At 37.2% G+C, this 27547-nt stretch overlaps 1 protein-coding gene across 1 annotated transcript in view; it reads right to left on the bottom strand.

Moving 5' to 3' along the window:
- Positions 1–27314, bottom strand: part of LOC129765606 (dr1-associated corepressor homolog) — a 100060-nt gene extending 72746 nt beyond the window's left edge. The window contains exon 1 of the mRNA XM_055766018.1: positions 27234–27314. Within this exon, the coding sequence (XP_055621993.1) occupies positions 27234–27314 (81 nt within the window). The remainder of the gene's footprint in view (positions 1–27233) is intronic.
- Between the last annotated feature and the right edge of the window lie 233 nt (positions 27315–27547).

Genomic DNA, 27547 nt, shown 5'->3' with positions numbered 1-27547 from the left:
AAAAACACAAAAACATAAAAACACAAAAACACAAAAAACGCAAAAACACAAAAACGCAAAAACACAAAAATGCAAAAACACAAAAACGCAAAAACACAAAAACACAAAAACGCAAAAACGCAAAAAAATGTATGGGGTTGTATCTAGGACACGACCGCATTTTCGACGTACAACTACGCAATTATATTATGCAATCCACTTGTTTACCAGTTCGAATATATGCATAAGAATGCATCGAAATTTCATAAATAAGTTTTTTTATTGTTACTATAAAAATGATCTTATTCGAAACAGTTTCAAACTGGCTGGCCTGGCCTGGTAAACTGATAGAGATTAATATGGATATCGCTACCAGACTGTAGATTTAGATTTGTAGATTTGTAGATATAATATATCTAATATATTATATCTAAATATATTACACTTACGATTGAACAGCGCTGCCCAACCGCACAAGAATTTCTCATTCCCACTCAGATATCGATCACAAACTATAAAAACTTTTGCTCCTATATTCCGCTTGAGGCGGAATACCAAAATACCAAAATACCAAAATACCAAAATACCAAAATACAAAAATACCAAAATACCAAAATACCAAAATACCAAAATACCAAAATACCAAAATACCAAAATACCAAAATACCAAAATACCAAAATACCAAAATACCAAAATACCAAAATACCAAAATACCAAAGTACCAAAATACCATAATACAATTTACGCTCTTCCACAAAAACTGTCATTAATATTGATTTCTGTTCTATTTATATATATGATTTATTTAACGTCTGCATTGGGTCTTCTGATAGGCCTTTTACAAGGTCTACTTTTGAAGTCTATAATATAATGCAACGTGCAAGTGCCCTAGTAAAAACAAAGAGTAAAGAGCGAAGAAGACTGAAGAGTTAAAGAGTTGATGAGTTGAAGAGATGAAGAGTTGAAGAGTTGAAGAGTTGAAGAGTTGAAGAGTTTAAGAGTTTAAGAGTGGAAGAGTTGATGAGTTGAAGAGTTGAAGAGTTGAAGAGTTGAAGAGTTGAAGAGTTGAAGAGTTGAAGAGTTGAAGAGTTGAAGAGTTGAAGAGTTGAAGAGTTGAAGAGTTGAAGAGTTGAAGAGTTGAAGAGTTGAAGAGTTGAAGAGTTGAAGAGTTGAAGAGTTGAAGAGTTGAAGAGTTGAAGAGTTGAAGAGTTGAAGAGTTGAAGAGTTGAAGAGTTGAAGAGTTGAAGAGTTGAAGAGTTGAAGAGTTGAAGAGTTGAAGAGTTGAAGAGTTGAAGAGTTGAAGAGTTGAAGAGTTGAAGAGTTGAAGAGTTGAAGAGTTGAAGAGTTGAAGAGTTGAAGAGTTGAAGAGTTGAAGAGTTGAAGAGTTGAAGAGTTGAAGAGTTGAAGAGTTGAAGAATTGAAGAGTTGAAGAGTTGAAGAGTTGAAGAATTGAAGAGTTGAAGAGTTGAAGAGTTGAAGAGTTGAAGAGTTGAAGAGTTGAAGAGTTGAAGAGTTGAAGAGTTGAAGAGTTGAAGAGTTGAAGAGTTGAAGAGTTGAAGAGTTGAAGAGTTGAAGAGTTGAAGAGTTGAAGAGTTGAAGAGTTGAAGAGTTGAAGAGTTGAAGAGTTGAAGAGATGAAGAGTTGAAGAGTTGAAGAGTTGAAGAGTTGAAGAGTTGAAGAGTTGAAGAGTTGAAGAGTTGAAGAGTTGAAGAGATGAAGAGTTGAAGAGTTGAAGAGTTGAAGAGTTGAAGAGTTGAAGAGTTGAAGAGTTGAAGAGTTGAAGAGTTGAAGAGTTGAAGAGTTGAAGAGTTGAAGAGTTGAAGAGTTGAAGAGTTGAAGAGTTGAAGAGTTGAAGAGTTGAAGAGTTGAAGAGTTGATGAGTTGAAGAGTTGAAGAGTTGAAGAATTGAAGAGTTGAAGAGATGAAGAGTTAAAGAGTTAAAGAGTTGAAGAGTTGAAGAGTTTAAGAGTGGAAGAGTTGATGAGTTGAAGAGTTGAAGAGTTGAAGAGTTGAAGAGTTTAAGAGTGGAAGAGTTGATGAGTTGAAGAGGTGAAGAGTTGAAGAGTTGAAGAGTTGAAGAGTTGAAGAGTTGAAGAGTTTAAGAGTGGAAGAGTTGAAGAGTTGAAGAGGTGAAGAGTTGAAGAGTTGAAGAGTTGAAGAGTTGAAGAGTTGAAGAGTTGAAGAGTTGAAGAGTTGAAGAGTTGAAGAGTTGAAGAGTTGAAGAGTTGAAGAGTTGAAGAGTTGAAGAGTTGAAGAGTTGAAGAGTTGAAGAGTTGAAGAGTTGAAGAGTTGAAGAGTTGAAGAGTTGAAGAGTTGAAGAGTTGAAGAGTTGAAGAGTTGAAGAGTTGAAGAGTTGAAGAGTTGAAGAGTTGAAGAGTTGAAGAGTTGAAGAGTTGAAGAGTTGAAGAGTTGAAGAGTTGAAGAGTTGAAGAGTTGAAGAGTTGAAGAGTTGAAGAGTTGAAGAGTTGAAGAGTTGAAGAGTTGAAGAGTTGAAGAGTTGAAGAGTTGAAGAGTTGAAGAGTTGAAGAGTTGAAGAGTTGAAGAGTTGAAGAGTTGAAGAGTTGAAGAGTTGAAGAGTTGAAGAGTTGAAGAGTTGAAGAGTTGAAGAGTTGAAGAGTTGAAGAGTTGAAGAGTTGAAGAGTTGAAGAGTTGAAGAGTTGAAGAGTTGAAGAGTTGAAGAGTTGAAGAGTTGAAGAGTTGAAGAGTTGAAGAGTTGAAGAGTTGAAGAGTTGAAGAGTTGAAGAGTTGAAGAGTTGAAGAGTTGAAGAGTTGAAGAGTTGAAGAGTTGAAGAGTTGAAGAGTTGAAGAGTTGAAGAGTTGAAGAGTTGAAGAGTTGAAGAGTTGAAGAGTTGAAGAGTTGAAGAGTTGAAGAGTTGAAGAGTTGAAGAGTTGAAGAGTTGAAGAGTTGAAGAATTGAAGAGTTGAAGAGTTGAAGAGTTGAAGAGTTGAAGAGTTGAAGAATTGAAGAGTTGAAGAATTGAAGAGTTGAAGAGTTGAAGAGTTGAAGAGTTGAAGAGTTGAAGAGTTGAAGAGTTGAAGAGTTGAAGAGTTGAAGAGTTGAAGAGTTGAAGAGTTGAAGAGTTGAAGAGTTGAAGAGTTGAAGAATTGAAGAGTTGAAGAATTGAAGAGTTGAAGAGTTGAAGAGATGAAGAGTTGAAGAGATGAAGAGTTGAAGAGATGAAGAGTTGAAGAGTTGAAGAGTTGAAGAGTTGAAGAGTTGAAGAGTTGAAGAGTTGAAGAGTTGAAGAGTTGAAGAGTTGAAGAGTTGAAGAGTTGAAGAGTTGAAGAGTTGAAGAGTTGAAGAGTTGAAGAGTTGAAGAGATGAAGAGATGAAGAGTTGAAGAGTTGAAGAGTTGAAGAGTTGAAGAGTTGAAGAGTTGAAGAGTTGAAGAGTTGAAGAGTTGAAGAGTTGAAGAATTGAAGAGTTGAAGAGTTGAAGAGTTGAAGAGTTGAAGAGTTGAAGAGTTGAAGAGTTGAAGAATTGAAGAGTTGAAGAGTTGAAGAGGTGAAGAGTGGAGAACGAAGAGTGAAGAGTGAAGAGTAAAAAAAAAGAAAAGTTAAGAGTGAAGAGTAAGGAGTAAAGAACAAAGAGCAAAGAAGAAAGAAAGAGAGATAGAAAGGGGAAGAGAACGTTTGCCTTTGACTCGTAACAACATTCAATTCAAGCGAATTGAATAAAATACATTCAAGGTCTCATGCATGTGAACCATCCGTTTATTCAACACCATTCTCCATATTTTCATTATTGAAAACAAATATTCATATCTAAAGCTATTGTATACAGGAACATTTGGTGAGTTTGTCTATTTACACGAAATATGACATCAAAAATGTGGCTACATGGTCGTTTAAATGTCAAACCGGGGCTCCGGTCTCGATTCCCGTTGATTTCCGGTTTTTTGTCAGAAACAAAAGAAAATGCCTCCGACTTGTACTGATACACGCATATTTTCGAGTTTACCAGCCAGAATAAAATCAAGGCGTGTTATTTGGTATAAAAATACCGACTAAATATAATGAAAACTACGCGAATAGGATGAGACGGCGGAGTTTCTTTGTGGACATTATTGCAATCGAACAAGAGGAGAATGGGTTTGAGAAAGTCTCGACGCATCCTAAAAAATCTGGCATTTCTGCTATTGACACAACGCACGTAATCTACGAGCCAAACATTAATGTATCAAAGAATGTAACTCTACAACTTTATAAACCATTGCTGCCTCCTCTGAAGCTAGAAGCCACCGACCCGTTGCTACGCGACTGTTGCTCTCAAAGCATCCGACGCGCCACCTTCCGGCGATTCAAATTTATGCAATTCACATAATTTACCAACTAAAATTCCTTTTTCCGAGAATTCAATCAAGCATTAAAACGAATCGTCTTTTTAAACCCTTATCTCCAGCACACTTCCTCTCCGTCCCATCTGGTAGCTTCGGAGAATGGTACCGTGTGTACCGGGATGGAGTCAGCGGAAAGGGGTGAAAGCGCCTAGTGAAATCTCAATTCACTGTAAAGGTGAAGCGGCGAAGAAATCTTCCGGTCGAAGCGAAGGGTCGGAAAATTACGTCCAAATCAAGCCGATTTCTTGCCTCGCCAGTATCATTCCCTCCTCCACCAAGAGCTGGTGGAAGCGGTAGATCAGCGGGTTCGACACCTTCTTCTATACAAACTTTACGAAGAATAAAAAGTAAATTTACCCCATTTAGGTATGCCTTTCGCCTAGGATCGAATCCAAATCCGACCGAGCGAGCAAACGGACGAACGAGAACGTCGTCTTTGTGGATGAGGAGCACATAAAACGTAAGTCGTAAGTGTGGCCGTCCCGCTTCGTCCGTTGCTCCGGTCCCGGCGCTTAGACCAGTTACATAAAATGGGCAAAAGCATAAAATTCCGACATTAAAATTACAAATTGAAAACACCTGAAGAATTCTTAAAACGAAACAGTACAAAGAGAGTACGACGAGAGGAGGTGTTTCGACATCCGTTTTTGCCTTCGGTGTTGTTGGATTTGGTTGTTCCGACAGAAGGAGCGGAATAATGGCCTGTCTATGCTTCCGGTGCAATTTAGTTCTATTTAGCAGCTATTTATAGTGGGATGGGCAATTGCTTTGAACGTAAATTTCCAGTTTTTTGTCAGCGAGTTGAATCATGGCCGATTTGGGGCACACACATATTGGACGGTCTACTTTAAGCCACCGCAGGTTTGCGTTGAATATCTGACCGAAGCCTAGAAACCACAATAGATTATACTGGAGGCAGTTGAAATTGACAGATTTACTCAATTAAACATGACAAATATTGCCGTCATTGATGTTGGGCGCCCCATGCAACTACTCTTCGCGGCCCTGACAGGTGCCGAGAGCAAAGGCGGGCATCACTGGGAAGCACAACTTCGGCATTGTCTTCCTGTCAGTGCAAAGCGACGTTTTCCAACCGGTCTCCGTTGTGGTAGCAATGTGAATACTCGCAATGAGTACATTCAGCGATGAGGCAAAACCGCTAATTAATGTTAGTTGTATTGCATCGGGATTCAGCTGCTGTGGGGACAAAGCACCTATTACATCCAGCTGACTGACGGTCCCATTCCGGGCTCATCTGCACGAGTCAATCAAGCAAAAGGCCCAACTGGAGAATCGTTTGCTTGTGCGTTTTTTACCACCGCCGGGTGACAGTGATTGTTACCTCTACCAGGCCTGCTTGACCCTTGTGGACATGTTGGCGGTATTGCAATTGTGAGTAAAGTCAGCAAAAAAAAAATATTGATGTTAAATTCTAATTCGGCGTTGGAAAATGATAGAATGAATATGGTGTATGAAACTGTAGATTCCACCATTTCTTTTCCAATAATTTGTACATATGGTGACCGCTACCCAAAATAACAATTTCCCTATCATATAACTGATTTCAAACACGACCGATTTTTTATAAGGGGTTATCAACAATTATTGAGCTATTTCCAAAAATCCTAAATCGAAACCTAGTTGTCTGATGAGTATGTGATGTTCTACAAAGTTGTTTGAATGTCGATAATTTTGGTATGAATCTTCTTCATTAAATCGATTTTGCATTAGGAACGAGGTATTACAAATTTTGTAAAATGAAATCAATCTGGTGACAAAAAGAACTAAAATCAAAAAAGAATAGTTCGGTAATGATCCTATGCATTGTATTCAATAAATATTCCACGCCACTATGGGGCTGTCCACATACCACGTGGACAACTTTAGGGGGGACAGGGGTTACGAAAATGTCCACGATTGTCCACGGTGGGGGAGGAGGGGGTTTAGATACTATCCACGTGGACACGATTCATATTTTTTAAATGATGCGCTTTATTTTCAAGAATTAAGTGCGATTCACATACAACATCCACGTCACGTTCACGTCACGTCGCGTCACGTTACGTCAATTATTCTTCCATGCAATTCTTATGGAAGCATTCCCATACACCAGCAACGGCAAGTCGAAGTTTCCGTTGCCGGTGTATGTGAATGTTTTCATAAGAATTGCATGGAACAATAATTGACGCAACGTGACGTGACGGAACGTGAACGTGACGTGGATGTTGTATGTGAATCGCACTTTTTCGAACTTTCCACCCGCTCTTTGTATTCAGTGTTTATAAAAGAAGGCTTGCGTGCGGCAAACATCCATATTTTTCCATATGGTTGAACTTCTTCCCTGAAACGTGTGTTTTGAAGGTCATCCACATGAATTGAGAGCAATCGATTTATTTCCATTGGTAGGAGAGAATCATGCATTCCACAAGGATGAATGCACAATCGAAGAATCTTACAATTCTGTAACTCGACAAAGAAATTAGAGGAACAAAGTGTAAAGTTGTAAATTTTAGGTGATTTTTGAAATGCTGTAACTTCATGAAAAATCAACCTATGAAGATGGATATACATCATTTCAAAGCTTCAACTTCAACAGCTCAAAGCTTTAAGTACGGAATATTTACGAACGAATTTTCATTTTGGTTTGTGTAAATGTAGTGAATAAAAATATGAGAACAAAACAAGAAAAAATCTATTTCTTTCTGTAATTTCTAGGTTTATTGAGACTTTCAGCTAGCTAAGCCAACAAAAAAAAAAAAAAATTAACCTTATCAATCAGCTTTTATTAGATTTTAAAAATGTTTCATTATGAGCTTTCAATACAAAGCTATTTTTGCATGTATGAGAAAGCGTTTCATTGTCTTCGATGGTTAATGATTCGATAAATGATTAACACTCCACTTATCGGGAGGCAGTTTGGAGAACTCCCATAAATTGTGTGTGTGCAAAGTTAATTTGTTGATTCTACGAAAAACGCACGAAATTTGATTCAATAAAATTTATTTGCATCGATTTTGAAAAAGCGTCTAAAACGTTGTTTTGCTGTAGTGTTTTTGAAAATATGTTGTTGTTGTGTCTATTATTTTGCAAATATTGCAGCATGTTTCGATGTTAACAGAACATTTTGAGCCTTTTATATCCTCAAAACCCCTGTAAATATTTCATAATAATACGTTTAGCCATTTTTTTTAGCCAATCGATGAATGTTTTGAATAAATTAGAGAAGCCTTCATTGAAAATTGTGCCAGAAGTACAAAATGCTCTGCGTACCCTTGACAAGAGCGATTAGTAACATTCGTTTCCTTACGTATGTGTTGAAAATTCAAGTATTAAATTATTTAAATTTTATATTTATGCGTTGATTTTTCACGAAGTTACAGCATTTCAAAAATTATTTGAAAATGTCGACTTCGCACTCTGTGTCTCTAATGTTTAAATGTATTAAAAACACGACATTATTTTTATATGTGTGGGCTTAGATTCCGTTTTCCGCTGCTCAGCTTCTATTAACTGAGATTTTGCCAAAATGGAAGGCGATCAACACATTGTTTGATGCATGGGCCATATCTCTGCGGATCTATACCTGGTAGCGATGCTCTTTTTTAATGAAGGGATTTTTGCAATACGCTACTATTGGGTTGTCTGGGAACACTGATGACAATCGAATCAAGATACTGATCAAAAATAATCCTCGGTACACGACACATGATACAGCAGATTCACTACAGATAGCTAAAACCACCGTTCATGAACACCTGGTGAAGTATTGTTACGTAAAACGCTGCAATGGATGGGTTACATATTATTTGACCAAAAAAATTTGATTGAACGCATCTCCATTTGAGATTCGCTTCATAAACGCAACTAAAACACATATCGTGTTTTGCCACGAAGAAATCCTACACCGTGTCTGGTTGGATTGAAAAAAATACCGTTTTACGAGCGCCTACCCTTCTAGGTCTTATCTTATGGACTCTGCTCGGAAAATGCCAATATCTCAACTGTTAGTTGGCTTCAGAAACTGTTATACTGCGTCAAACTCAGCTTTTAGTGGGGTTCGAAAACTGTCCAAGTACCTACATGGCAGCTGAACACATCTGAGGCGCGTTTAAAGGTCTAGAAAATCGAAAAAATCGAATTTTTGTTTTTTGCATTTTTGGGAATCTAATGCCCTCAGAAATGTTACCCTAAAAGAATTTTCTCGATCGACCTACTCGACCGATTTGGCTGAATTTGATGGATGAAATGGATGAAATTATCAATCACGATGATGATGCAGGTGTTTTGTTTTGCCTAAGTTCAGTGTAGCCGCCATGCACTACCCAACATGTGTAATATTGTGTAATGTAAATGATGGTTAGAAGGGAAAATATTCTACATAAAGAGACTAATCTTGCTGGTTATGATGAATCTGCGGATCTGTTAAGTGAACGGCGTCAGAAATCGGGCACTGACTAACGTCTATTAGTTTGAGCGTTATATCGATTTGTATTTATACAGGGTTTTCCAACCTTAAATTCCGAAAGTAAATTGACTTTTATTTCAAATTAAAGTTTGGTTTATGCCATTATGTGTGAAATACAAGTTAAGTCACCAACCATCTGGCCAGCAACGCGAAGCGATAATTCATTATCAACAAACTCCAGACATCGGACCACTCAGCCACATCACATCATAAACAATCTCACGACCCAAGATCCAAATAAACAAACATTTCCATTATTTGCCATAATGCAGTATTTAGCGATAGGACTAGAATCAGGGCACAGCGAGATTATATATAGCAGTATCCTAAAATTCTATGTTCAGTTATTTAGCAAGAGTGAATAAAGACACGTTGGTGTCAAAAAAATATTTTTTTAAAATAAACCTTCTGTAAAAGTATTAACTGGCGCCCGAATAGGGACCCAGAGTGATTAGTGTTATCAGTGGAAAATTAGTGAAGTGAACGGAAGTAAGACTCGGTGCGTGAAAGCAATCGACAGCCCGTTTAATTTTCCACCGCGTTTCGAACAACGACTTGGTGCGATAAAGCAACCATCGGTTCGAATTGATAACTCGCGCAACACCAACCTCGTTTAAAGCGGACGTGCGGATAGGTGCCCCAGTAGGACGAAAACACAGAGAAATACTAGTGCTTCATCTAAAAAGGAAAACACCACCGCACCGGGAAGTGTGTGCTTCACCTGGGTTCCACGGATCCTCATCACTTCGAGCTCACCCGACGCTTGGATCCGGAGATAATAGGACTCGGTAACAACCAAACACGCGCTCGAAAGGCTTCCAGATTTCCACTGCAAGAGGATTGGGAACGGAGCCACGTGTCCCGCAGTTCTGTGGCATACCCACAGAATGTTTGGAATTATTGTGTAAGTAAATTTTTTATTTCAATTAAGTGAATTAATCAAAATCAAAGTGAAAAATTTTTACTAAAATTATTAATAAAAAGTGAAGAAAAGCGAAACAATATTCAAATCAAAATATAAGAAATACAATTATAATAAAAAAAGTGAATTAACTAAACTAGTTGTGTTTTAATATAATTTTTGAAAAAAATACATACTTAATCAGATTCAATAAAATGGCAGAACAAATGCAAGATATTATAACCAGGTTAAGCATTTTAGAAAGTTTAAATGCTCCATTACCAGACTTGGATTATAAAGATCCAGTTCTTTTTTATTCAAACCCAGATGGATCACCTGCAGATCCATCCTCTATTGAAAAATTACCAGATTTAATTAAGGAAATACCTGTTTTTGATGGTAAATCCGATGAATTAAGCAGCTGGATACGTGATGTTGATGTTCTCGTAAGAGCATACACACCCAATATTAATAGCACAACCGATCAACGGAATAAATTTTATGCCATCTGCACAGCAATAAGAAGGAAAATAAAAGGAGAAGCCAACAGTGCATTAGTAAATTCCGATGTAAATATAAACTGGAATTTAATAAAGAAAACTCTTTTGACATATTATGGTGAAAAGAGAGATCTGACAACTCTCGATTATCAATTGATGAACACAACACAATCTGGTAAAAGTTTGGAATGTTTCTACGATGAAATTAATAAACTCCTTTCTCTTATTGCTGGACAAATTAAAACTAACCCAGCCTATAGACACCCAGAAGCATCAAAGGCCATGATTGACATATACAATAGAAAAGCAATAGATGCTTTCACTCGCGGATTAAATGGAGATGTCGGCAAATTTTTGAAAAATCACGAACCGGAATCATTAGCAAATGCATACGCATATTGTATTACTTACCAAAACATTGAATACAGGAAAACAATGACAAAAACAAGACACGGAATTGAAGATTATCCTAGAATACCACCTAGAATTCCTCCCAAAATTCAACAACAACCTTTTATTTCAAGACCGATGTATATTCAGCATACTGCTCGTCAACAGCCAATGTTTAATCCTGTTCACAATTTTAATCGACAACATCAACAACAAAATATGTTTAGACCAATGATTTCAAACCAATTTCAACCACAAAAATTTCAACCTCAAAATCCTCAACCTCAACCAAGATTTCAAGCTCAGCAAAACAACCCATTTGTTCCAAAACCCAATAATAAAGTCGAACCAATGGAAGTAGACCCTTCGATTCGATCTCGACAAGTGAATTATACAAACCGGCCACAAATTCCGAATAAACGACCCAGATATTTTAATATAGAAACTAATGAATATACAGAAAATGATCCTGATGTATCCCAATATTTTGAACAAGTCCCATACCTCGCAGAAGAAAGTTGCCCACAAGGAACATCTTTTGACCGATACAGTGACAACATTGAAATAGAAGAACAAGACGAATCAAATAATAATGATGAACCTACCGAACTTAATTTTTTAAGAATAAAATCCACGTTACCATATTTCCTTTTCTATGGTAAAACAGATACTCCTTTGAAATTTTTAGTCGACACTGGATCAAACAAAAACTACATACATCCAAAACATGCAAAAATCTCTCACGATGTTGAAAAACCCTTTCCTGTATCTTCTGTAGCCGGTGACATTGAAATTACCAAATTTTCTCAAGCACGATTATTTAGACCATATTCCAACATCAATGTTAAACTTTATCACATGAAAAATCTAAAAACATTCGATGCCATCATTGGACATGATACCCTAAAAGAATTAGGTGCCATAATAAGTACATCAAATGAACAACTTATTATTAATCAAAATATTATTCCTTTACTACAGCATCAGTTTCAAGCAGTGAATAAAATCCAGGTACGAGACGATCACCTGTCATCAACGCAAAAGGAAAAATTATCAAATTTACTAACAAATTTTAAAGATCTCTTCCAGCCTCCAGACAGTAAACTATCATTTATCACAGAGGTAAAAGCCGAAATTCGAACAATCAATGAAAATCCAGTTTACAGCAAATCCTATCCTTATCCGCAAGCCCTTAAAACAGAAATTACTAAACAGCTAGATCAACTTTTACGAGATGGTATAATTCAACCATCCCGATCACCATATAATTCACCAGTTTGGATATTACCCAAAAAAATGGATGCATCAGGCGAAAAAAAATATCGCATGGTTATTGATTACAGAAAAATTAATACCAAAACTATCAGTGATAAATATCCAATTCCAGACACATCGACTGTTCTAGCAAACTTAGGAAATAACAAATATTTCACAACATTAGACTTAGCATCTGGCTTTCATCAAATTCCAATGGCACATAAAGACATAGAAAAGACTGCATTCTCTGTTAATAATGGTAAATACGAATTTCTCCGTATGCCATTTGGTCTCAAAAACGCTCCAAGTATTTTCCAACGAGTAATGGATGACATACTACGCGAACACATTGGAAAAATTTGTCATGTATATATAGATGATATCATTGTTTTTGGAAAAACTATTGATGAACATTTGGAAAATTTAAAAACTATTCTAGAAACGCTCAGGAAAACCAATTTCAAAATTCAATCAGACAAATGTGAATTTCTAAAATCCGAAGTTGAGTTTCTTGGATTTATTGTTTCTGCGGACGGATTAAAACCAAACATGAAAAAAGTTGATTGCATCCGAAAATACCCCGAACCTACTAATTTAAAAGAATTACGTGCCTTCCTTGGACTTTCTGGATATTACAGACGTTTTATCAAAGATTATGCAAAACTTGCAAAACCTTTAACAAAACTTTTAAGAGGGGAGGATGGCCATCGCCAAATATCAAAATCACAATCAAAAAATTTTCCTATCAAGTTCAACGAAGAGGCCAAGCAAGCTTTTATACTTTAGAAGGAAGTCTTATCATCTGAAGACGTCCTAGTATTCCCTGATTTTGGAAAACCTTTTATTCTAACAACCGACGCTTCTGATAAAGCAATCGGTGCAGTTCTCTCACAACAATTTTCAAACGGTGAACGACCAATTACATTCATATCACGTACACTTTCAAAAACAGAGGAAAACTATGCCACAAATGAAAAAGAAATGTTAGCCGTCATGTTAGCATTAAATGCATTACGAAATTTCATTTATGGTACCAAAATAAAAATTTACACTGATCATATGCCACTAACCTTCACCTTATCACCAAAAAATAATAACGAAAAGCTAAAACGTTGGAAAGCATATTTAGAAGAACATGATTATGAGATACAATATAAACCAGGCAAATCCAATGTTGTAGCTGACGCTCTTTCTAGAATTCAAATTAACTCTCTTACACCAACTCAACATTCTTCTGACAACGACGATTCATCTTACATTCCATCCACTGAAGCCCCTATTAATGTTTTCCGTAATCAAATAATATTTCAAATCGGTCAAAACTCTGCCTACGAACAAAACATTCCATTCGAAGGATACAAAAGACACATTTTTACTGAACCACAATTCACTATTGACTTTCTAAAAGACAAAATGAAAAGATATCTCATTCCAGGACTTTTAAATGGAATAATGACCGACGAACCTATCATGGCTACTATTCAAGAAATCTACAAAGAAAACTATAATCCAAAATTAGTGCGTGCACGATTCTCACAATCGAAAGTTGAAGACATTAATGATCAAGAACAACAATTAGAAGAAATTAAAACGATACATAATTTTGCACATAGAAATGCTAAGGAAAATTCACTTCAACTTTTGAGAAAATGCTACTTTCCGAAAATGACAAAAATAACACAGGAATACGTTAAGACTTGTGAAATTTGTAAAACAGAGAAATATGAACGCAACCCCCAGAAATTCATCCCCGTCAAAACACCTGTCCCATGTTATCCTGCAGATATCATCCACATAGACATCTTTGTCTATAATCAAAATAATCTTTTTCTAACATCCCTTGATAAATTCTCCAAATTCCTTAAAATCCGACCTATCAAATCGAAATCAATCCTACATATCAAAGATGCCTTGATACAACTATTATATGATTGGGATGTGCCTGCGCAAATAGTAATAGACAACGAAAGCAGTTTTATATCAAATGTCATAGAACAGGAAATCAAGAGTATCGGTATTAAAATTTTCAAAACACCTGTACACCGATCAGAAACAAATGGCCAAGTAGAACGTTGTCATTCTACTATTAGAGAAATCTCAAGATGCTTGAAATTCTTAAACCCAGACTGGTCAATAATAGATTTGATTCAACAATCAGTTCATAGGTACAATAATACTTTCCATTCCTTTATCAAAGACACACCTCGCAATGTATATATTGGAACAAATTATAACAACTTACCATTTGAAGATTTTGCCAAACAAAGAGAAAAAACTTTTGAAAAAATATATAATTTACATCAGGCCAAAAACGAAAATATTATTGAAAAAACATACCCAATCTTTCAACCAGGCTCATATGCTTTCGAAAAAACCAATGATATATCAAAAATAAAAAGCAGGTACAAACACATTAAAATCAAAGAAGATCATAACACTTTTATAATAGACACTACAGGCAGGAAAATACATAAGGTCAATCTACGGAAATCTAATTAATTCTTCAATCCTTTCATTCCAGACTCGCCTTCTGCTTGTCGGCCATACACTCCAGTATTCACGTACATGACCTCACAAATAATCTACTAGCTATCATACCATTAGGGAAAGCTAGGATAAAAACAGGCTACGTAAGGATAGTACATCCCATAGATTTGATTCAAATAGGAAACACCATATCCAACGTGAATGATGAAATACAATCAAACCCTTCAGTTAATCCTTTATACGAATTGATGCAAATTAAGAATTATAAATTGTATGAAACCTTTCTCAAATTGAAACCTTTTATAAAAAGACAAAAAAGATGGGATACTATAGGCACTGTATGGAAGTGGGTAGCAGGCAACCCTGATGCAGACGACCTTCGTATCATCAACGCTACACTTAACTCCCTCATCACCCAAAACAACAAGCAAGTAATGATAAACCAAGCTATAAGCAATAGAATACAAGAAGTAACCGATTTGGCTAATCAAATGCTGTTAATGGAAAAACAAAAAGCTAAAAATCATTCGATTGAAATTAATCATTTAATGATACTGTCCAACTTAGACTCACTTCAGGACCAGATAGAAACACTTGAGGAAGCAATTCTAATGGCAAAACATGGTATACCGAGTAGCAAGCTGTTATCAATGCGCGACTTCAATACGATCGCAACCTTCCTGGGAGACCACGACATATTCGTCACATCATTTGAGGAACTATTATCACAATCAACGGCACAAGTAACATTGAACAACACGCACATTGCGTATATTTTAAAAGTACCACAATTTTCAAAAGACATTTATGAATATGAATACATTGATTCCATTATAAAGAACAACAAACGCATCTCACTGCAACGCAATTATCTAATGCGTAATTTGACACACATTTACGAGTCAAACCAACCATGTGAGGATCAAGGAAATTATTTTCTCTGCGAAACTTCAACTTTAACCCCAAGCAATGACTGCATAGAAAAATTAATACGTGGAAAACATTCCAATTGCATCTTCGAAAAAATATATTCAAGAGGTTTAGTCAAACGAATAGACGACGCCTCCATACTTATCAACAACGCACTTGTGCAAGTCTCATCCAACTGCAGCAACTCGAACCAACAACTCAATGGTTCATTTCTAATCCAATTTGAAGGATGCACTCTACGAATCAACGGAGAATTCTTCTCTAACTTTGAAACTATTCTACCTGGACGACCGTATCACCCTACAACCGGCCTAATAGTTACCGAGCTCGATACCCTGGACTCACCACCTGTTGAATATCTACAGAACCTGACATTAGAACATCGAGACGAATTGGAAATATTGAAACTTCAAAGTAACTCTCTCACCTGGAAGCTACACCTGTTTGGATCCATTGGAGGATTCACGGTAGTATCAATAATTGCCACAATTGGAGTTTTCCTATATCTTTCCAGAAAAACAATCATCAACGCCAAATTCAGCATTTCAAGTATTAACAAAGACGACATCATTCTCACGGAAACTGTTTCCGTCAGCAAAAACGAAATCATCACAAACTCCAAGACACAGTCATCAGAACTATCAGCAGAACGCGAAAACGAAATCCAATCTTTCATCGACATGCCATCACCCTTTCGAACCATTAAACTTTGAGGACAAAGTCATTCAAGAGGGGAAGAGTTAAGTCACCAACCATCTGGCCAGCAACGGACCACCCGCGAAGCGATAATTCATTATCAACAAACTCCAGACATCGGACCACTCAGCCACATCACATCATAAACAATCTCACGACCCAAGATCCAAATAAACAAACATTTCCATTATTTGCCATAATGCAGTATTTAGCGATAGGACTAGAATCAGGGCACAGCGAGATTATATATAGCAGTATCCTAAAATTCTATGTTCAGTTATTTAGCAAGAGTGAATAAAGACACGTTGGTGTCAAAAAAATATTTTTTTAAAATAAACCTTCTGTAAAAGTATTAACTTACAACATCATTCAAATGTCCACCTAGGGCTTCCTCGCACACCTTGATCCGGAACAGGTAATTTTCGATGACTTTTCGGCACATATGGGGCGGTATCTCGGTCTTAACTCACGAATGTCTTTCAAATGTTCAAGAGTTTGCGGAGAGTTGGCATAGACACGGTCTTTCGCGCATAACCCCACAAAAAAAGTCTAGCGGGTTCAAATCGCATGATCTGGCCGTCCATTGGCATCACCAAAACGCGAAATTATGCGTCCCTCAAATTTCGTTCGCATTATGCCCATGTTCGGTCGTGTTGTGTGGCACGTGGCGCCGTCCTGCTGAAACCACATGTCATCCGTATCCATATCTTAAATATGTGGCAAAAAAAAATCGGTTAACATGCGGCCATAGCGCTCACGATTCACAGTTACCATCCCGCCGTCCTCATTTTCAAAGAAATACGGCCCGATGATTCCACCAGACCATAATGCGCACCAAACAGTGACTTTTGGCGGATGCAATGGCCTCTCAACAATCACGTGTGGATTTTCTGAGCCACATATACGAATATTTTGGGTGTTCACATAGCCACCGAGCTCGAAATGTGCCTCATCGCTTAAGAAAATTTGATGCGAAAATTCAGCATTTTGCTGCTGTTGTTCGTTCACCCAATCGACATATGCCCGACGCATTCCATGGTTACCACGCTCTAATTTTTGTACCAGTTGGACTTTATATGGATGTAGGTGCAAGTCCAAATGCATAATTCACCACAATGATGTGTTTGACAAGCCCAATTGCTGAGCACGCCGTGGAATCGAAACATTCGGGTCATCCTCCACACTAGCAGCAACAGCAGCAATATTTTCGGCCGAACGCACATTACGATGATGCACAAGTTTCACAATATCCGCGGATCCAGTTTGTTCGAATTTACGCACTACATTAGCGATTGTGTGCTTTGTAGGCCGTCCATGACGACCAAAATCCGTCTGTAGTGCTCGAAAAACATTTGCCGGTTTTTCATCATTTTTATAGTATAATTTAACAAAATTAACACGTTGTGCGATGCTAAAACGATCCATATTGTAAAATGGCAGACATTCAACTAACGATATGACACTTTGGTTGACATCTATGTCAAACGGTTGTCAGCGCAGGGCTGTATACTTTCGGAAGCCCGAAATGTAAAACCTTGTACCACTGCTGTCTCGTTTCGAAATTCGTCTTGAGAAATATTTTTATATGGACTTCATCGGACAAAAAAACTAAAGAGCTTCCCGAGCTCGGTAAAAAATAAAAAATTATAAGAGGTTGTGTCCAAGATACGACCGCATTGTTGACGTAGAAATACGCTGTTATTTTATATAAGTTGCTTGTTTATACCTTCGGATATTATTCTATAATGCTGTGAAATTTTAGAAACAACTGCTTAGTAGAATAATCTCTGAAATGATTTTTTAATTGTAGAACCAGTTGACGATAATTCATTGATGATTCATTCTTGCCCTCGCAAAACAATCGTATGTCGCAATTTATTCCATGTACAATCGTGTGTCGCTTCTGTTAATATTACTGGCCTCGAAAAGAGTTGCATTACTTTCTCATGCTCGAGAGAAGCGCAGCTGTCACCCTTAGTGGAGGATGTTTGCTACTGGCAAGCAAAACCTAATCACATACAAAATTCCAGAACATTTACTTTCTTGATGACTTAACAAGAGAAATAAACTTTTTTTTGTTAATAACAACCTCGAAAACAGTAGCAATGCTTCATTATGATCAATATTAGCGCAAACGCAATCCTAGTTGAAGGCAGTTTTGCGACTGGCACGCGAACCCAAATAACTTATAACATTCCAGTAAGACATTCAAGATGCTTGGTATTCCCAAATAATTTTTTGGTGCACAACCTTAACGTCTGCTTCGCCATAACGTCAGTTTAATGCATTGATGCATTCTCAAAGGCACCAACGAAGCCCTTATGAAGACGGAAAATAAACAATGTTAACTGCTTGGAAAAAGGCTGAATTATGCCACACAGCTTGTACTCTGCTGTAACACCCATCGATGCGAATTCGCTGATGAGTTTGTCAGAGCGACCGCCTTCACCACCAGCGGGGGAGCTTGATTTTGGTTGCTGCCTGGGCGTTTACATTTTCGACCGACGCGCCGAAATAGCCTACTTCGCTGTTGTTCGGTGCGGTGTCATATTTGCGAAGGCTCGGTTCAGTGCGAGCGCTTTTCACTGCACCAACACCGCGTGCATCATTAGATGACGCTTACCTCGAAATTTTATTGCCCCTGGCAATGCGTTCGTTTTTTGCAAGGCTCGAGACTGCCTTCCTCTTCTTCTTGCTCATCGCACACTACGCGAAACGTCCAATTTATGATGCGGAAAGAACATACGATACGAATAACGCGAAAAACGAACAGAAAAATCAAACGACGATTTCCAAGTTGGATTACCACTGGTGGGGTCCAATCTTAGATCGAAACGCAGCGAAAGCAAAGTGAGCTGGATTACTTAACAGTCTGATGCCGAATGAAAATTTGCCTCAGCGAGATCCACTGTTTATACTCTAGGCAAGTATTCCCCTTCATTCTTCTTCTTTTCCTTTGTTCACGGAGACTTTAAATCCTACGATTTCTCCTCCGTTGCTCGTCGATAAGTTGCTCGTTATTGATAGCTCTGTTCGGGAAAGCACTCAAATGAACAGAACAAATGTATGGGAAAATAGAAACACTTAAAGTTTTCATGAATTTTAACCATTTACTAACCAGGGGATTCTATTGTATGGCATATTAAACAAATCTTACGGAATTTCCGATTCGTTTAGTATGTAAATCGCCAAAATCCGTTCGCGGCAAAAATAGTTATTAACGTTAACTTTATTTCATAAAAACGTGACCTGTTTTCTGATTTGACACCCTTAATGAAAGACGCAGTTCTACGTCAAAAAATAGGACATATCATTTAATAGTAATAGCTAACATTTTTACCAATAGAAAATATAGAATCTATATATATAAAAATGGAGTGATGTCTGTCTGTCTGTCTGATTCTTATAGACTCGGAAACTACTGAACCGATCGACATGAAAATTGGTATGTAGGGGTTTTTGGGGCCGGGGAAGGTTTTCGTGATATTTTGAGACCCCTCCCCCCTCTCTAAGAGGGGGCTGCCATACAAATGAAACACAAATTTCTGCATTACTCGGAAATTAACCAAGCAAATGAAACCAAAGTTGGCATGTGAAAGTTTTAGGGTGCAATAAATGTTTCTATGATGGTTAGACAGTCCTTCCCCCACTCAAAGGGGGGGCTGCCATATAAATGAAACACAAATTTCTGCATTACTCGAGAATTAATCAAGCAAATGAAACCAAATTTGGCATGTGGAGGTTTCAGGATGCAATAAATGTTTCTATGGTGATAAGATACTCCTTCCCCCTCTCTTAGAGGGGGCTGCCATACAAATGAAACACAATTTTTTGCATTACTCGGAAATTAATCAATCAAACGAATCCAAAGTTGGCATGTGAAAGTTTTAGGGTGCAATAAATGTTTCTATGGTGGTTAGATACTCCTCCCCCTCTCTTAGGGGTGGCTGCCATACAAATAAAACACAAATTTCTGCATTACTCGAGAATTAATCATGTAAATGGGCGGGACGAAGTTTGCCGGGTTAGCTAGTAGAACATAAAAAAACTCAACTATTGTCTCTGGGAAAATGTCCACGTGGGAGGGGTATCAGGAATGTCCACGCTTGTCCACGGAGGGGGGAGGTGGGTGTCCAAAAACGTGCTTTTTCTATCCACGTGGTATATGGACAGCCCCTAACATGATTTTATACATTTCATTGAACGATAGTCCAAAATAGGAAGTAGTCACTTGACTAAAAAAGTCACAGGAGGGATTCCGATTCGTAGGATTCCGTTAGGCTATCTGTTGATTTTGGATATATTTGAAGAATTACATCGTTAAACTCTATTTTAATGTCTCTGTTATGGAACACATTTCGGTAGGCCCTACCTTCATGTATTTGCAATGCCGATTTCTCCCACGCAGCTTGGTTTTGATGTCTCTGTTAGGGAATACATTTCGGTGGGAACAAAAGCTCCTTCTTCTTTCATATATTTGCAATGCCGATCTCCCCCAGACAGCTTGGTTTTGATATCTCTGTTAGGGACCCATCGCATGTGTCGTCAATGTCGACCAATCAGAAGTGGGTATTTCCGTTAGGATAGCGGTTGAGATTTTTCAATTGCCCCATAGTTAGTTTCATGACATATATTATTTTCTTTAATATAAAAATTTGTTATGGAGTGCCGAAATCGATTGACGCAAAAATTTTGTCAATCCATCATGAAATGACTGAAATTGGACAATTTTCACGATGTGCTCGACTTTAGATTTTCAATATGTACCCCAATATGTTCCCGAAAGACGTCAAAAATCCGTCAAAAGTTACTCTTATACTAGTGTCGGTGTCTCAGACCGAGAGTGGTAAAAAAGTGATACACGTCCCCTCGGTACCAACACATACGATACGCTAAACGATGACGAACGACGAATAACGGAGCTAGAGAGAATCGCAAAGTCGTAGAGTTGATGTTTTCTGAGAAATGAGCGAATTTTCTATTTCTCGGCCTCACAGACCTATGCGCGAGTATAGGAGTGTTAAATCCTTTCCGTTTTTGACGTTGGAGCAGTGGTACGCAAACAAACGATCTTCGTTCGACGTCTCTCGGCCTCGATTCGTATGGAACCAAACGTGCTTTTGGATCATTCCCAAAGCTCGTAAACGATAGAACATCGCTTGTCGAGATACGGCTAATGATTTTGACAGTTCCTGCTGGGCTCGACTGGAATTCTCGTGAAGAAGTGTCCCCAGCTCGGCGTCTTCAAACGTTTTAACTTTTCCGGAATCCTTCTTGTCTTCGATACTAGAATCTCCAGTTCTGAATTAAACTTAGAATTAAACGCGATAAGCAAAAAATACATCTGACACCGATAAAAGTTTTCGATCGTAATGATGAACTGTGAAGTATTTATAAGTACCTAACCACACATTATGACGTTTTCGATGCGACCTTTTTGACTCAAAATTGCTGCTAGTACTATCAAGAAAACGAAGGACACCATTTAAAACTCAAATGAAGAAGGATGGAAAAAATCAAGGAAATCCGATTAGGGAATAAGTGAAATTTATCATTCGCTTTATTATTATGCTAATGTATTATCTGTTTATCAGGATATATGTCGCTAACTTTCCATAAAACGGGTTCTAACATATAATTCTGTATATTCTATGGCGAGTACCTCAAATACAGCTTTCTTCACTGTGAATGAGCTGTGTGACTTAAATGCAAGGAAAATGTTTATAATCGAAATTCAAAGTTCATCATTCAAATAAAATCATTTTTTTTAAATTTTCTTATTACTACGAAAAGACATTAAACAAAGCCATTCAAAGTATACATGTTAGGGTGCCAATGAAAATGGTCATCTCGAGTTCCAAAAAGTTACCCCATAAAAAATGTTCACCACCTCGAAAAAACACACTATGCAATATATCAGCTCAATCGGACTTAAGGGATAGTGGCGCAAAGCGGTCAAAATATGAGTTTTTTTAAAATCGATAGAAACACTCAAGAAATAGGGGTTTTAGAAAAAAAGTTTTATGTCAAATATCTCAAAATTGCATGAAACGTCGAGATCTATTGTCATCTCGGAAAAAAATGTTCTGTCAAAAATCGACGCTCTGGGACTATGGTTTTTTTTTGGTTTAGGGTACCAATGAAAATGACCATCTCGATTTTTATTATGGACTAGCTGACTCGGCAAATTTCGTCCTGCCGAAAATTTGTTTTTTGTTATCAATACCTTCAAACATTCACGATATTTTTCACTATGAGCAAGTTCAATCGCAATCGCAATCGGGTTCAATCGCAGAACTGTTCATTGATTGATCTTCTCTTCGACCCCGTTGAATTTACCTTTTACTATAAAATTCGTAGTGTTTCTAACAAAACTCATCATGCGTTTCATCAAATCCATTTCCAGTTTCGAACAAAGATCAATTTCTCTAGCGCAAACATCAAATGGACCAACAGCGCTTGTAACTATGTAATTGTAGAACATATGGGAATTAAATTTTCCGAACTTTCCCTTTTTCCTTCAGAGTTTTACGAAAATTTTCAATTGTCATGTTTGGTTGGAATATTTCTGGTTGAAATATGTGTAATATTTTTATGGGACCCCCTCTCCATTCTAGAGGAGGGAGGGGTGTCATACCGAGTTATGCAGAAATTTGTGTTTCATTTGTATCACAGCAGGAAGAGTGTTTAACCACCATAGAAATATTTATTGCATCCTAAAACCTCCACACGCCAAATCTGGTTTCGTTTGCTTGATTAATTCTAGAGTAATTCAGAAATTTGTGTTTTGTTCGTATGACAGCCCCCCCCCCCCCTTAGAGAAGGGGGTGGAGAGTCTAACCACCATAGAAACATTTATTGCATCCTCAAACCTCAATGTGCCTAATTTGGTTTCATTTGCTTGAATAATTCTCGAGTAATGCAAAAATTTGTGTTTCATTTGTATGGCAGCCCCCCCTCAGAGAGGGGGGTGGGGTCTTAAACTATCACGAAAACCTTCCCCGGCCCCAAAATCCCTACATACCCATTTTCATGTTGATCGGTTTAGTAGTTTCCGAGTCCATAAGTATCAGACATACAGACAGACAGACAGAAATCCATCCATCCATATATATATATATATATATATATATATATATATATATATATATATATATATATATATATATATATATATATATATATATATATATATATATATATATATATATATATATATATATATATATATATATATATATATATATATATATATATATATATATATATATATATATATATATATATTATATATATATATATATATATAATTGTGATCTGTGTGAAATGTTGATTTACACGATAAATCCAATGTAAAATATTCCCATTGATTCCGCGCGGCGAGTGACATGAGATGACTCAAGTCACGGTATTCGTGCAGGCGAATTGCGTGACTATAGATTGTCACTTAGGTGAGATTTGAAGTCGTGTCCTCATATGTTATCGACTCGGGTATGAAACAGGAGCTGAAAAAGTAATGTGGCTTCCACAATAAAAAGAGAAAATTTGCTATCTAATTTAATTCGCCGCGCGGGATAATGGGGAGTAGCTCAAACGAATTTCATTTACTACACCCAAACCAGTGTGTGCAGAAAATATTTCATCTTCGGCAGAAATAATGCTGTTTCGTGTTCTGAAGAGTCAGATGAGCAAATAAAAGCATCTGTTTCAAAAGTTTTAAAAATGATTGTATGTATGGGAGCAGACATCTCTTCCCTTTTTCTTTTTTCGTCTCTTTTGGGATAGTACAAAAAAAGATTCCATACGATGTCAAACGGCTGAGTGGAACGCAAGGCTGTTTTACACGACCACGCTATCCACATAGCCACTGGTCTGCCGTAATCTCGCGGAATTGAGAGAGAGAACGGAATGGCGTAAGCGCCATTTCCACTGGGAGGTGGTGCAAGCGCCATTTTAACTATGATGATATGTAAGATCAAGTTGATTGTGATTCGATGTGATTTTTGACCTTATCTGATGGCATAGAATCAACGAGCTGGAACAGTAAATTTCACACAACAACGTTTTCAGCAATGGACTTTTAGCATAATGAGAGTCACATGCGTTAATTCTTGTAAGAATTTTTTTTCATGCCAAATGTTTCAATGAAAAACAGTCCATCCCTATGCAGTTCTACTTCATAATAATAATCTTCTATTAGATTTGCAAATCATGCATTTAGAATCTCTGTGTAAAAATCTCGTTAAATATTCAAATCCATAAAATCAAAGTTAGCTTAAAGGAATAATTTATCCTAGATTGAAGTATATCGCTGCTATCACATATTGCACATAAAGATTTTAACTAGTTAGTATAAACTCAATTGTTGATTACAAAAATTTAATTTAATTGTTGATTAAAAGAATTTCTCTAAAGTGTTTTATCTTCAGGCTCAATTCCTCTTTCAGATGAATTCAACCTGAGTGTTGATTGAAGGGTAAATGACGGATTTGGTGGACACCTGCACTCTTCTAAATTCTCCATTGAAATGCATCTTGTAACAAAACTCAAATCATCCCCGCGTGAACTGTAGGGGAGGTGGGGGTGAAATATGTACGTAAGAAGAACTTCAAAAAAATGCTTTTCATGTTTCCCAACTTTGATGCGGTTTCTTGCAATTCAATATACTGTTTTTCTACCTAATTGAACAAATATTTTTCAAAAAAGCATTTTTCAATGTTTTTTTACTGAAATAAAAACACACCGAAAAGTACAGGCAAACCTTTTTTTGTGCGGGGGATAGGGACCTCAGAAAAAAATCGCATAAAAAGAAATCGTGCAAAACTTATCCATTAGCTTTAGAAAATCGTGTTCGGTACACATTTTGAAAAATACTTTTTTTGTGCGGTAGATAGGGACCGCATAAAAAAAGTATCCCCCAAGAAAATAACTCAATTCCACGCCGTTCACCGTTCAATTTCCTTTTTTTTCCCCTGCTTTGTGATGGGACAGTTTGCTTCGTCGGTTGCGCGTGGCTGTTTTGTGCTCTCAGTTGCATGTCGAAACGTGTTGCTGTTAGAAATCATGTCATGCAAACACTTAGAAAAACTTAGAGTATTTGATGGGAGGAAGGGAATTATTTCAGAAGTGGATAATTGAGACGCAAATATGCTTTTTTCGCACTGAAATGCATATAAACCATCGAAAGAAACTAAACGGACTATAACTTCGTCAAATATGCTTCTTTTCATATACAGCACAAAAAAAATCGCACAAAAAAAACCGCACAAAAAAAATCGCACAAAAAAAAATTCGCACAAAAAATAAAACAGGTTTTACTGTACAACTTTTTTTTTCGATGCGGGTAATATGGACATGTTTGAAAAAATCGAATTAATCCACCTAGAAGTGATATCGTGCTTTTCAGCAGTATAAACGTACAGACCCTTAACTATTATCCTTCTGGTTCCAGTCAGCTTCTAAACAGTCCATATTTGGCGATTTGATTTGCATTTTTAGACGCAGGGCATTCCTTAGAAACAGATTAAACAGACTTTTCACAGTTCATCTCACTCCCACTGGCAACTGTCTGTTTTACCCCACCAGTTCAATTATTTCAATAATTAAAATTTAAAAAATCCACTCAAAAATGAATTTACTTTTCCGTACATACCTGATATCGCTTCTCTGTTAGCTCACAAACCGAAATATAACCATCAGCGAATTAAATTTTTATATCAAACCACTCAAAATGCTTAATATCGAAGCAGCTAAAATAACATCAACACGCAGAATCATGTATGATTTTCGGTTTTTGTTTCCGTTCTCCACTTTTGATCAGTAATCATTGCCATAGGGTGGCTTAAACATTACAGAATAACGGAAGAAGGTGTTCTCATTAACATAAATCTGAAATTCAAAATGTAACTATACAAATCGGGGAAATCGGGGTTTTCGAAAAAAAAAAGTTTGATGTCAAATGTCTTAGAATTGCATGAAACGTCGAGGTCTAGTGTAATCTTAAACAATTTTGTTTTGTCAAATATCGGCATTCTGGGACTTCCAGTAAATGCGACACTAGTAAATGAAATTCTAGTGAGCTAATATTTTGCATTGGGTATTTTATCGTGTAAATCAACATTTTGCACGAAGTTCCGTATGAAAAATCGAGAGGATCATTTTCATTGTCACCCTAAACCATACGTTTTGCTTCGTATTCCAAGATAAAGCAGAGTGTAAATTTTTTACAAAAAAAATTTTTTTCGGGATGACAGTAGTTCTCGATGTTTCATTTTTCGATTTTCAAAAAAAAACTTAAACTTTAACCGCTTTGCGCCACTCTCCTTAAGTCCGATTGAGCAGAAATTTTGCATATGGTGTTTTTTCGAAGGGTGTACATTTTGTATGGGGTTTTTGAAATTCTAGGGTCGATTTTTCCCACATTTTGGGATAGAAGCGAAGTACAAGACAAATGTGGTCATTTGATAACGCTTTGCAGTAATGAATATTAAAATACCTTCTCGTAAAAACAGTACCTTCTGGTCAATGTGAAATTCGGGTGAATGCTATATTCGTGTAACTAATTGTAACTGTCTTATTATTTCGGACCAACTTTTGTATTCAGTTCTTTTAAGTTGGGATAAACTATTTTAAATGATTACAGTCAATAAATAATTATGTCTATTAAAACGTCCAGCAACTATAGGATTTTCATCCTAACCGTAGTACTAAGTAGCACTAATTTTGAAGCCATCCTTTTTCCAATCCATTAATATCATAAATCAGAAAATTACTATTACCCATCAGTAATATCATGAACACGTCCTTCGGTGTTCCTCAAACATTCAGCAAAACCACAACAATTTTATTGCCGACTGCCACCATCTTCATCATCTCGTTAGACAGAGGGGTTATGAAAAGGATTTTCTAACCTGACACCCGGCTGCTATTAAACCCGATGTGATGCGCATATGAAACGTCACAAAGTGCTGTTTTTACTCTTCATTTTCTTGGCGGTTGCCTGACTGTCTGACAGTCTATCTGGTTCGTATGCTGCGTAGGGACAGCGAACTGCTTATACACTCAGTTTTCCCTTCATTTGAACATCAGCTGGATTTCCGCTCATCCCCGAGCGCACCCCCAACCTTCCCTAATGTGGGGGAGTCTGTGGGTGCGCATCACCGAATGCCTTTCCGTTTGTTCGTGTGCTCGTGCTCGTCTAATGGAGTTGGTTGCGCACAAAATGCAAAAGTATAAACCTGCTGACGTATCAATTAATTATGGCTTTAGCTGACTTCTGTCGGGGAACCGTGCATCCGGGTGGAAAGTCAGCAGCAGCAGCAGCACTTCCACCGGTTATCGTCGTTGTCGTCGTCGTCCTTATCGTCATGCGTTCGGTGACTTGGGCTCGGTGCAATGGATGGAAACCGCACAATTTCAAATTTAACTTATGATTGGCGTGCTGCAGTCTAACCCTTCCGACTGGCCAGGCATGGATCCTTTGCTCCCTGGTTTCTGCGGCTAGGTTTCAATGAATACTAGAGCAGGCCACTTGCTGCGATAATTGTCCTGTGTCCTATAGCAATAAGTTTTCTGTAATTTGAAACAATGTTGGCAAATTGT

Source organism: Toxorhynchites rutilus, chromosome 2, assembly GCF_029784135.1.
Source record: "Toxorhynchites rutilus septentrionalis strain SRP chromosome 2, ASM2978413v1, whole genome shotgun sequence".
Taxonomy (NCBI): Eukaryota; Metazoa; Arthropoda; class Insecta; order Diptera; family Culicidae; genus Toxorhynchites; species Toxorhynchites rutilus.
The sequence above is the reverse complement of the archived record's forward strand: the minus strand, read 5'-3'. Positions and strand labels throughout refer to the sequence as shown.